The sequence below is a fragment of the Balaenoptera acutorostrata genome, chromosome 2 (assembly GCF_949987535.1).
Source record: "Balaenoptera acutorostrata chromosome 2, mBalAcu1.1, whole genome shotgun sequence".
Lineage (NCBI taxonomy): Eukaryota > Metazoa > Chordata > Mammalia > Artiodactyla > Balaenopteridae > Balaenoptera > Balaenoptera acutorostrata.
Genome location: NC_080065.1, coordinates 165,909,375 through 165,921,320, shown reverse-complemented (window position 1 = coordinate 165,921,320; position 11,946 = coordinate 165,909,375). Strand labels below are relative to the sequence as shown.

The following is an 11,946-nucleotide window of genomic DNA, read 5'->3' as shown; positions in this document are numbered from 1 at the left end:
CCTCAAAATGTAACAAACGGGGTAAGAAATCCCTCCCTCCCGCCCCACCCCCCTCCCACCCACCTCCGCAATCCAAGGGAAGCGTTTAAAAAGCCCCGCAATCAGGCCAGGAGTCCGCGGGTGGGGCCCGGGACGCCGGGCGCCCTCTATACGGCTGTAGTCCTCCCGAACAAGGGGATGGAGACCGGCAGTCGCCAGGCTCCGTGCTCCAGTGGCTCTCGGCTGCTGAGCTCCGAGTCGGTCCAGCTGGGGAAGACCCGACGGCTGCGGTCCGCCTGCAGGCAGAGCGCAGGGCAGGGCGGCGCGGGCCGCGGGGCACTGGGCAGGTGCAGCGCCGACGTGTAGCCCCGGTCCAGGAAGAGCGGCTTGTAGCTGGGCGGCGGCTGCTCCTGTTTCTCCGCGCTGTCGCGGCGGCTCAGAAAGGGCGTGACAATCTTGCGATAGAGGCCGCGTGTGTCCGTGAGCACCTCGCTGTAGGGCGGCGGCGGCTCGGCCATCAGCACCGCCTCTTCGTAGCACGGTGGCTTGGACGTGTCCGATTCCGCTGCGGAGTGGGAAGCGGTCCGAGGCCGTGAGGCTCTCCGTCCTCAGCCACCCGCAGAAGCCTTGGCCAGCCGCCAACCCCAGACCCAACCCGCTCCCTCCTCCTAGGTTCTCAAGGAGGCTCTCCTGTGGAAGCCCCGCGGGTCAGCAGCGAGCCCGCCCCCTGCCAAGGCCTCGCCCACCCTAGTGGCCCAGGCTACCCTCTGGCGGAGGTCGGTACTTACCTTGGCGCGGGTAGCTCCACGGCCGCGGCGGTACTGATAGGTGCGGCGGCGGTGGGTGCGGAAGCGCGTGGTGGTGTGCGTGCGGGTGCGCGTGCGGCTGCGCGGGCCCGTGGTGCAGCAGCGGGTGCACGTGCACGTGCTGGTGGGCGTGCGCCGGCGCCTCGAGACGGCCGCGGTGAGGTGGTGGCGGGGGCGCCAGGCCGGGGGGGCTCCCGGCCAGGCTGCCCTCGAGCTCAAGGGGCTCCAGCTCAAGGGCGCGCAGATTCTGCTCACGCAGCCGCTCCTCCTGGCGCCGTTTGAGGCGGCGGCGCAGGAAGCTGCAGAAGCAGCAGAGTAGGACGATGAGACCCCAGATGAGCCAGAAACCGGCAAAGCACGTGAGGAACGTGTAGGTGCCCTGGGACATAACCATGGCGGCGGCGCGGGCGGCGGGTCCTCGGCTGTTTCACTGGACAATGGGCTCCTCGACGTGGCCCCGGGCCCGCGCCAAGCTCCCAGATGCCGCCAGCGTCACTCGGGGACCCGCGGCCGGGGGCTGCCCGCAGCTGGGTTCAAGTCGTGCGCGCGCAGGCAGGAGGCAGCAGCAGCAGCGGCGCCCGCTCCTTCCCATGGCGCCGGCAGGCACGCTGGCGGGCCTCACCCGGGGCCGCGCGGGACCTGTGGGGCAGACACAGGGCGCAGTGAAGGCGCGCTGTAGCGCCGGACGACTTCCCTGCCCGCGCCGGTGCCCTGCGCAATCCCGGGGAAGCCTCCTCTGCGGAACCTCCGCACTCCGCGGGGCCCCGGTGACGTCACCGGGATGACGTCACGCTCCGAGGTTTCCCCCGTAGGGCTTTCCCGTATCTGAGACCCGGCCGCCGCCGCCTCCCAGCCGAGGTGACTCCAGGCAGGCCAGCAGGGGGCGCGTGAAGGCCAGGTTCGGCCTCAGTGAGAACGGGAGATTTACCATCCGCATCCCCGGGGTGCAGGGTACCCCAGCTCTGAAAGGGCTTGAGAGGCCCATAGGCAGACTCCCAGGGCACTGAAGGGGAGCCATGGCGCGGTTGTTTTGCGGCGGAGAAAAGTGGTCCACATCCTAGGCCCCACAAGCAGCCCGCCGGTGCCCAGGTTCAGCCCTATGCATACACACCTGGCAGCCCCTGGCGCCCTAGGCCTTGTATCCGCTCCCAACCCTGGATGTACAAAGCGTGGAACATTCCGGACCGCACCGCGGCTTCCTGGTTGTCTCAGCTCTTGTAGGGGGGGATCGGGCGGGTGGTTCCCGCGGCTACTGCGTGCTACCAGCCTGTCTTTGTCTGAGCCCAACGCGCCGCCGAGCGTGGGCCGTTCCCTCTTTTCCTTTACTCTAGGCGCCTCCGCTCGCTGAATCCCAGCTCCGTCTCCGCGTCCTCAGCCTCCTACCCATGCGCAGCCCCACTTGGCCCTGCCCTTCTAGCTCCAGGCCGCCATGTCTCTTCCCCCAATTCCTTTCCCTCTCTGCAGAGGGTAGGAAAACTAGCTCAAGTAATCGGTACCACCTGGTTCCACATCACTCCAGATGGGCACCTCTAGTTCCATCTCCTCTCCACAGCCAGGGTTGAGAGGGGAACCTTGCATCCTAAGAGGTATGTAGGAGGGAGCCCTGACTGAGGAGGGACAGGCGACTGTTCACTACCCCCTCAGAACAGGAATGACCCCTTCCTGACTGCCTTATACCCAGGGTCTTTCACATACAACCCTTTGGGGTAACAAATTATTCCTGTTTTACAGATTTTACACAATTAGCTGTGTGGATGGCAGTTGACAGTTCCATAATTTGAACCCAAGCCTGGCCACAAAACCCTAGCCTGGGGTGGGAGAGTGCTGCTGCTTGAGCTACTTTGTGGGTCTCTTCCAGGAGCCCCATGGACCCCCCATCCTCAGCATGCCCAACCAAGGCACACATGCATTCAGCTCTGGGGGCCACAGTGGGCCTGAGCCCCAAGCTGGGGACCCCACGTTAAGTTGACTTAGACTGGTCTGAGAGCAAGCTGGGGGGAAGCCAGGCCACACGGGCCACCCCACACTTCTCCCCCAGATGGCTCCTTTCTGACTCCGTGACTGCTTTGTGCCATGTGCCATTGGTGCCCGTGCCAGTCCCTTTCTCCTGGGCCTGTGTTCCAGAACAGACAATGGCAGGAACAATAGCTCCACCCGCCCCCTCGACAACCCCACCATGAGGCTGCCATGGCGACGCAGCCCAGATAAAAACACGAGGCTGCCAGTCACTGGGAGTTAATTAAATCTGTTATTCTCCTTTTCCTGAGCCCACAGGAATTTTCAGGAGTGCTCTGAGGAAGCTGGCCCTAACTAGGGGGCTCCTTGGCCTGCAAAGTAGGAACAGCTCTGGGTCAGGAAAGCACTTCTGGGGCTGGAGGTGATGGAGTTTAGCTGAATTAGAAATAAAAATACCTGCCAAGGATTGTCTACTGTGTGAAGCCGCATTCTAGGCCCCTTTCATGCAGAGTAATCTAATGCAATCTTCAACACCACCTTCTCACTGGGGGTCGTGTCCATTTGATGGATGAGACAGGCTTAGAGAAGGAAGTGACTTGCCCTGGGTCACACAGCTAATAAGGGGAAGAGCTAGGATTTAGCCTGAGTGTGAATCCAAAGTCTGTGTTGAAACACTTTCCCCTAAGTGATGAGTGAGATGTAAATAAATGCACGTGAGCACTCAGTACAGGAGGTTTGGCAGTCGTGGGGACACTGGCTAGGCTGGCCAGCCTGTAGCCAGAACGCGCCTTCCTACTCCTTCCCACCAAAACTTGATGCTTCTGGCAACCAGCCCTCAGCTCAAGAGTGGGAAAGGCTACAGGGTGAAGGAGAGATGGAATGGCAGCTCTAGGGTTAACAAGGAACAAAGGACAGGGACTGTGCCCTGAGGGGTCCAGCTCAGCTCACTGGGCATTAGGAGGACTGGGACAGGCCACACCCAAGACCCACGGGGTGCCACTGTCGCCTCTCAGCCTGTCTCATCTATCAAATGGGCATGACCCCCAGTGAGAAGGCGGTGTTGAAGATCACATAAGATTCTGTGTGGAAGGCGCCTAGAACAAGGCCTGATACACAGTAGACAGGCCTTGGTGGATATTTTTATTTCTAATTTAGCTAAACTCCAGCTGAGAGGCAGGAACTATTGCTGAATTTTGCAGACTTGGCCACTGTGGGTCTGAGAGAGGAAGTCGGCCTAAGGTCTCACAGCTGAGCTGGCCCTCTGACCCCACACTGGCTCCAATGCCCAGTTTGGCGGTGGGGGGGTGGGGTGGGACAATGCCTCCTGGGCTGCTGCTTCACCCTGGTGCTCCAACAGGCCCAGAGGGCAGGAATCCTGCCTGAACCTCCCTCCTGCCCTGTGTCTGGTCCACAGGAGTTGCTCAGTAACATCTCATCTAATCCACAGTAGTTGCCCAATATATAAATGTCAAGGAATTAATTCAGGCTTTTCCAAGTGCTCTTCCTGACCAAGCTAAGCTTCTCAAAGCCTTTCCAAAGGGCTGTTCCTTTATCCCTTCACACCTGTGCATGCTCCTGTCCGGGTCTGGGGCGCCCTTCAAACTCAGACCCTGCCTCTTGCTCACAGCCACTCACCTTCCCCATCCCCTTCAGACACATGCCTGGTCCCTAGTAAATACCAACTCCAACTGTGTGCTGGGAGCGGAGCCTTTGGCCAGACTCATCCTTAAGTCTGCCGTTTTATGATTTGTTTTCTGTTTGTTTCCTTATTCTCTTTTCTTACCTTTTTGCGGGTTATTTGGACATTTTTCAGGATTCCATCTTGGTTTATTTGTGGAGTTTGTGAGGATATCACTTTGTAGGGTTTTCTTAGGCCACACACTCACTGGGAGCACAGCAGGGGATGGGAGTGAGAGCTGAGGGGTGACATGTTGTCTCAGTTTCCTCATCAGTGGCTGTGGAGAAGAGTGAGCTAATCCATACAAAGGGCTTGGAGATGCCCAACAAACATGAGCACTGCTGTCCACAGTTTCGGAGCTGGGGGTGCAGAGGTGTGTGCCCCCGGGCTGGATGCCACAGAGAGTTCTCTCAGTCACCCTATAAACTAGGTGAGCATTCTGCCCATTTGACAGATGAGAACACTTGGCTCAGAGAGATTAAATGACCCCCAAGGTCACACAGATCTCTTACTCTAGGGCCTGGTGCACTGCTGTGGGCACCTCCCACATTACTCCTCTGTATGGAGAACCCCAGCACCCTAACCTTAGACCCCAAAGATCTGCTGCTGGGTCTTTTATCTCAGCAAAGGGCCCACCGTTTACACCATCTGCCAAATCCTGTTGTTTTTAACCCTCAGTGTAGTGTGTCTTCATCTGTCCACTTCCTTTTGTCCCCCCACTGCAGCTGGCTGGGTCAGGTCACTGTCATCTCTCACCTGGGCCCCCATTACCGTGCTTGCCACCACTCTCTCTACTTCCACGCTGTGCTTCTGCTTGGCCTGCCACTCTCCACACTGTCCATTTCCCCCTGGCCCGCCCCTGAACCCAGCTGCTACACAGCCTCGCTGCTCTCGCCCCAGCGCGTGCTCCTCAGCCTCACCTGTTGGCCTCACCTGTTACCTCCCTGGACATGTCAGCCTCCAGCTACCTCACCCTGCAGGGCTGGATGAGAAGACCAACGATATCAATCACAGTGTTCTGTAGTGGCCTGTGTCCAACACGAGGGCTGCATCTGCCTTGATCATCTGGGATACGGTAGCTCAAAAACCACTTGTTGAAGGAGTAACTGGAGGTGTCCAGTTACCTGTTTGGTCTTTTAGCTGTCTGACAAGGAATACCTCAAGAGCTAGGTCTGCATCTAGTTCATTCCTGGGAAATGTTGGCCATTCACCAAAATGTCACTGAGAAAGTAGCTCTCAGCCTTCACAGGGAGGTTTATAAGCAAGCTGAGGATGCATACGTCTATGTGAATAAAAGGAAAAGTCTACGTGGAGATGTGTACCAGGGGCTCTGGAGTGGAAAGAAGGAATCCCAGGCAACAGGGGCTCTGGGTCACAAGGGGAAGCCCTGGATGTGACACCAGAGTTGCTGGTCAAGTGAAGGAACAGGCATTCAGGCCAGGGGACAGAGGAGAGAAGGAGGAGAGTATGGTGTGTGGAATGAGGGTGGGGTAGGAAAGGTGACCAGTCACCTGTCCTGCGTGCCCTGCACGTGCCAAGCCCCCTGCTAACCTCTCTAGATTCATTACCTCAGCGAGGAGGGAGCTGCTGCCATCCCCACTCTACAGGCAGGGAGCTGGGGCCAGTTCAGGCCCACATCGCCTGCGGGCTTATGAAATCCAGGGGACTGTAAAGCCCACTGTCCTGGCAGGAAGGCCATTTTAGGGAGGCACTGGTGACATTTTTACACTCCTCCCACACCAAGACAAATGAACTGAAGCCAGAGAGAGGTGATGGCAACTGTCCCAGCTGCCACAGTCGGCCAGGTGTGGAGCTGGCCATAACCTCATTTCCAGCGAGGCCAAGGTACTGGCTTGACACCCTCACCAGCAGGCAGCATCTCTGTGATCCAACCTCGGCACAATGCCAGGAACCCAGGGCTTGCAAAACTGCAAACAGGACAACAGAGATTGGGGCCCTAGTGGGTTGGTGTCTATTGTACTCAGATCTGCCCCTCCAAGGGAGTTGGCCACACCTCGGGGGTGTGGGGGTGGAGCGGAGGTGATTGTACCCTCTTTTGAGGGGCAGCCTGGTGAACACGCAGAGCACTGAGCAGGGATCCCTGGGTTCAAATCCTGCTTATGCCCTGCCCGGACTGTGTAATCCCATCCCGGCTATTCCCATGCCTGAGCTGAAGTTTCTTCACCTGTATGATAGAGACGATGAGGCCTGCCTGGCAGTGCCAAGGTAGGAGCAGAACTGATGGGGGATGTGAAAATACACCAGCATATACAGCTGCGCTTGACAAACCAAACGCCAGCACCTTGCAGCCTCAAGAGGCTCAAATGTGGAAACTGGCCCATGGCACTACATCTACACAAGCCTGGAGATGGTCTAGCAAAAACTGCCATCACTTTCCCATGGACTAGAGATCTCAGCCTTGTGACTGTCAGGCTGGACACAGTTCATGGACATGTTTTGTTGGCCCATAATCATTTTTTAAAAATATGATTAGTTGCCAACATTTAAAAACCAGGAGATTTTACATAAATTTCTGGGTCAACTTGAAAACTGGACAACCTCGTCATACCAAGTCCACATTCTCAGATGGTGACATAGACTGCAGCTGATTAGTGCCCTAATCCACCTGGGCCTTGGAGGCATTTGGGTTTCTAACCCCTGAGCTAGACTGAGCACCCATAGGGGCCAGCAGTGCATGGGCCCATCATTGCTAAATTCCTTCTGCTACAGCCAGGGCTGCAAGCTGACCAGGCCACAGAGCCCACAAACCAAGGAATAGGGCCTTGGGGGTTCCCAGGGGACTGAGGTAGCCCTCACTGCTCAGCTTCCCTCAGAGAGAGAAAATGGAAGGAGGGAGGAAAGGAGGCAACCCAGCCATAGCACGGTCCTATAGAGCATCTGGGGGCAAGAATCTGGCTGATTTTGCTGGAAGAAGGAAAGGTGTACCAAGGCCTAAAAGACATAGGGAATTTCCTCACCGGAGGAATGCAGAAGAAGATTAAGAATGCTCCTCTAGAAGGGTCTACAGTTCTTTTCTGCCTGGCTCACAAGAGATAGTATGTAGCAATACCATAGCAGAGAGGGGCCATGCCAGCAGAGAAACCTGCACTGGAAACCTAGCTCCACCACTTATTAGTTGTGCAACCTTGGGCAAGTCACTTTACCTCCCTGAGCCTTGGAGTCATCATCTCTAAAATGGGGATAATAAACTTACCTTGCACAATGTTGTAAGGACTAGGAGATCATGGATGCAGAGTGCTCAACACAGGTCTCACACAGAGCAGGAACAGAATGAAAGGAGCCTGTGAGTAATTCCAAAGGCACTCCTGCCTGTGGGAGACTCAGGCCTGATTTAGGATACCACCCATCTAAGGGCATCTATGTCAAGGCCTCAAATGACCAGGTAATGGTCACCTCTGGTACCCAGGAGACCTCTCTGGATGGGAAAGGAAACCCAAGGGTGGTTGTGGTCACTGGGATGTTGGGTCCAAGGCCTGCGGTTGGGGCTGGCATCTGCTGAGTCAGGCCCGGGAGAGCTGGCAGGAGGGCCATTTCTCTCCCCCAGCACGCTATCCACTGAGGGGAGGTTGGGAGGGGAGCCAGAGGTCATTTCCTCTGACTCAGCGGTCATTCTCCTCTCAGAGGAGCTCCCCTGGAAGACAGGACATCTCCATGTGGCGCTGGCCTGCCTGCCGGCCAACCTGCATACCACCCAGCACAGTCTGGGCTTTGTGCTCAGACAAGAAAGGGACACTTGTGATCCAGACAGGGGGCCGGGTGCTCCTATTTGGCCTGGGCTTCAGCTTCCCTGGGTCAGCAGTGTCCTTTCCTCTGCTACTGCCCACGCTCCTTCCACCCCTTCCCGGAGAATGATGGCTTGAGAAGAGGAGCAGAGACCCACTGCGGGCCCAAGCCACGGTCTGGCACATGCTCTGGCCGTGAGGAGGAGGGATGCGAGAGTCTTTCCTCTCCCCTGGTAGGGACCATCGCCTTTGGGGCACCCAACTCGGGTCAGGCCATTTTGCTGGCGGGGGGTGGTGGTGGGGGGGTTTGGGTTTGGGGTGACGGGCACAGACCCCGGACCCATGCCTCCTCCTCCTGTGGCTGGCCCAGGGGCTGGCCCGCCCCCACGTTTGCTGCCACCCCAGGAGCCCTGCTGCGACGACTGCAGCCACGTGGGAGCCAGCTCCTGCCCACGGGGCCGCTCGCCCCCCACCCCCACCCTCGACGGCTGTGGAGGCAGGCACACCCAGACGGGCCAGAGGGTCGGAGTTCCCCCCACCGCGAGAGGGAGAGTCCCCCGGGGCGTCGGCCCCTCGTGGGGGCGGGGATGGGGGGTCGCCGCCCTGCAGCCGCGTTGCCGGGGAGCGCAACCCGGTTGCTGTGGCAACCGTTTCCAAGCGAACCGGCGGCGGCTTGCGCCCTGCTCCCGCTTCTTGGCTCACTGGCGCCTTCCCTCTCTCTCCCTCCCTCCCTCCCTTCCTCCGGTGTGGGCTGGGGGGAGGGGCTGGCCGGGGCGGGGGTCCGGGGCGGCGACCCGGGGCCAGGGCGCGGAGCCGCCCGCGGGGAGGGGCTCAGCCCCGGGACCATCTTCCGCCCGCGCTCCGGACCCGACCGGCCCGCCGCCGCGGTACTCACGGGCCCAGGCATCCTCCTCGAGCTCGTCCTCCTGGCTCGGGGCGAGCGGCACGGGCCCCGCGGACAGAGCCCGCGACCCAGGGGAGGCGGCGGCGGCCCCAGGGAGCGGACTGTGGCAGCGAAGGCGGCTCCGAGAGCTGGGCTGGAGCCGCGGGGCGCGCGCACGGGCGCGTACACGGCGCGTACCGAGGCCGGCGTGCGCGCGCGCGGCCGCCGGCAGAGGGCCCCCACCCCCAGTCACTCGCCGCCGAGGATGCTGTCCCGGGAGCGAAAGGCTGAGGACCCGGCAGCCACCTGCCGCACCGAGACTCGGCAGGCAGGGCGCCGGGTTCACCCTGCACAGGGAATGCCCACGCCACGCCGCACAGCTCCTGGCAACAGGCTGTCCGGACCCGGCAGACGCTAGCAGACCCGGTGCACACCGTCGTCGGCCGAGCACACAGGATGCTCAGCCAAGGAGCTGAGATGGAGAACGAACACACACACACACACCTACCTACCTACCTACCTCAACCCGGAGAATGCACACATGTCCAGGCCCTGGCCACATCCTGACAGGCACCGCACACACGCAGTAGGCAGGGGCTGGAGCAGGCAGGCACCCCAATGTGGCTCCAACTCACAAATACATAGCCCACTCCCAACTCACGGCCCTTCCCACTGTGTTCCCAGCACACACTACCACATGTCCAGTAAGAAGTAGCACAGGGAAAACCTAGTGCTGGATCCATAGCCCTGGCTTTCGTGGACCCTGCTCATCCCCAGGGAACAGAGGTGAGCTCTAGTGAGGGCCCCGCTACCTAGGCTGAGTCTGAACCTGACTGTCCATCAGCCTCTTAATTGGGTTCTTTGTTTCCAGTCCAAATTCTCCACCATGCTTAGGGTGGTCTTCCAAAAACATCCTCCACCATCATGTTGGCTGGGACATTTTGGGTTCCAAGTGACAGAACCTCAAAACAAATAGGCTTGAGCTCAAAGGCATTTGGCTCATGTAACTGGGAAGTCCAGGGGTAGATTTTAGCTGTGATCACAATTGTGTTCCAGCAATGGAATGAGGCATTTATCTGTTCTCTCCACTCAGTTCTCTTCTGTTTGCATTATTTTCAGGCAAATTTGCCCCCAAATGGTGGTGAGGATGACCCCACAGCTCTAGGCACAAGCCACCCATCCCCAGAGGAACTGAGAACCCCAATTCTTCCCCAAGAGTTCTAGCAACCCCCTAGGCTCTTTTTGGATTCATTTTGGCCAAGTGCCCATAGGTGATCCAATCCAGGTATGGGGGAAGGGATATGTGTTCAGACACCCAGTATCCGTTACCTTTTCTTTGAGCACCCTGATTTCACTGGGGGACTCATTTCACCCCATTAGTTGCCCCCAATGTACAGTGGGCAGGTTCCCAGCCTGGTCATTTGGATTCCTTGGATCTGGAGCTCAGTGGTGCAGAGACATAAACATGGCTGTAGCATTTTTGCTTCTGGAGGTTGTGCCTTGATGAGCTGCCTCAGTTCTGGTTCTTCCTATCTCAGCTCCTCCATATCCTTTTTTTTAAAAAGTTAATTAATTAATTAATTTTTGGCTGCATTGGGTCTTCGTTGCTGCGCGCGGGCTTTTCTCTAGTTGCGGTGAGTGGGGGCTACTCTTCATTGTGGTGCATGAGCTTCTCATTGCGGTGGCTTCTCTTGCTGCAGAGCATGGGCTCTAGGCTCACGGGCTTCAGTAATTGTGGCACGCGGGCTCAGTAGTTGTAGCTTGCAGGCTCTAGAGCACAGGCTCAGTTGCTCCGCGGCATGTGGGATCTTCCCAGACCAGGGCTCGAATCTGTGTCTCCTGTATTGGCAGGCGGATTCTCAACCACTGCGCAACCAGGGAAGCCCCTCCATATCCCTTTAACACTTTCTAAGTTAGCTATAGGACAGCTCTGTCACTTGCAACCAAAGATTCCTAACAGCCCAACCTGGGTCACATGCTCTAGGTATATGTGTATGCAGGGGGTGCAAGCCCAGTCTCATATAAACCAAAAGGACTGAGGGGAGTCTACCCAAAGGAAACATGGGGTGCTTTTGTACATGCTAGGCAGACAGCCTGACACAACCACCTAAAAAACCCTTCAGGACTGCCCCACCTTCCAGATGAGACCCCGCATCCTAACACAGCTTTCAAAGCCCAGGATGGCAGAGTCTCACTGACCTCCGCTCCAGCCACTACCCCAGGTTCAGCCATCCTAAACCACTAGAGGCTCTAGACCATCCGTCTCCTCCCCTGGGAACATCTGATTCTGTATCCTGGAAGGTACCAACTTGACACCTTTGTGGCAAGGGGCCTCCCCTGTTTGGTGTTGGCCCCCAGTCCCAGCATCATCTCTGCTACAGTGCTGATCACACTGGGTCCCACTGTCCCCACATCTGCTTGCCTACCAGACAGAGCTTGAAGTTGGCAGGGGCCTCATCTCCATCTGGGTCCCCCAGCTCTTACCATAGGGCTGGATGGGGAGGAGGTGAACTTGGGCAAGGCTTGTTAAGAAGTGAATTCTGGGAGTGTTCTCTGCCAAGCATCCTCTGTGGTAAGAACTTTAAGGTGGGTTGAACCCTAGCCAAGAAGTTCCTACCTAGCCTAAGGGGAGTCTGGTGGGAGGTCTGGACCCACCCGGCTACCTGGCACTCATTTACCCTCGCACACCTGCCCAGAGCTGGGCTGTGGCCTCTGCACACTAATACCTATCTCTCCCCACCGCCCACAACAGAGCCCGGAGCACCTCAGGCCCCAACCTCTCACCTCCAGGGTCTTCATCTTCAGCTGGCTTCCTCTCCACCCTGCAATGGCCGCTCACCAGCTGGAAGACCTAGGCAAGGCCCTCTCCCTACCCCGTTTCCCTCAAGTCAATAGAAGCAG

The 11,946-nt window shown here is 58.3% G+C and overlaps 1 protein-coding gene across 2 annotated transcripts; it reads right to left on the bottom strand.

Moving 5' to 3' along the window:
- Positions 1-68: 68 nt before the first annotated feature.
- On the bottom strand, positions 69-9,226 carry PRR7 (proline rich 7, synaptic). 2 transcript variants are annotated; one of them, XM_057541842.1, is made up of 4 exons: positions 9,058-9,226; positions 4,525-4,696; positions 768-1,424; positions 69-544 (listed from the first exon to the last, which is right to left on the bottom strand). In XM_057541842.1, the coding sequence occupies exons 3-4, from the start codon at positions 1,177-1,179 to the stop codon at positions 147-149; spliced, it is 810 nt and encodes a 269-aa protein (XP_057397825.1). In that variant the 5' UTR covers positions 1,180-1,424; positions 4,525-4,696; positions 9,058-9,226; the 3' UTR covers positions 69-146. The 2 variants fall into 2 exon arrangements, with proteins under 2 accessions (XP_057397825.1, XP_057397826.1); XM_057541843.1 differs by lacking the exon at positions 4,525-4,696.
- Positions 9,227-11,946: the final 2,720 nt, after the last annotated feature.

What these genes read in the sequence shown, in the direction of transcription:
- PRR7 (XM_057541842.1), bottom strand. Translation starts at nt 1,179, where the DNA reads ATGGTTATGTCCCAGGGCACCTACACGTTCCTCACGTGCTTTGCCGGT. An exon ending in GTGGAGCTACCCGCGCCAAG is followed by an intron (nt 545 to 767) that starts GTAAGTACCGAC and finishes CCCACTCCGCAG; the next exon opens with CGGAATCGGACACGTCCAAG.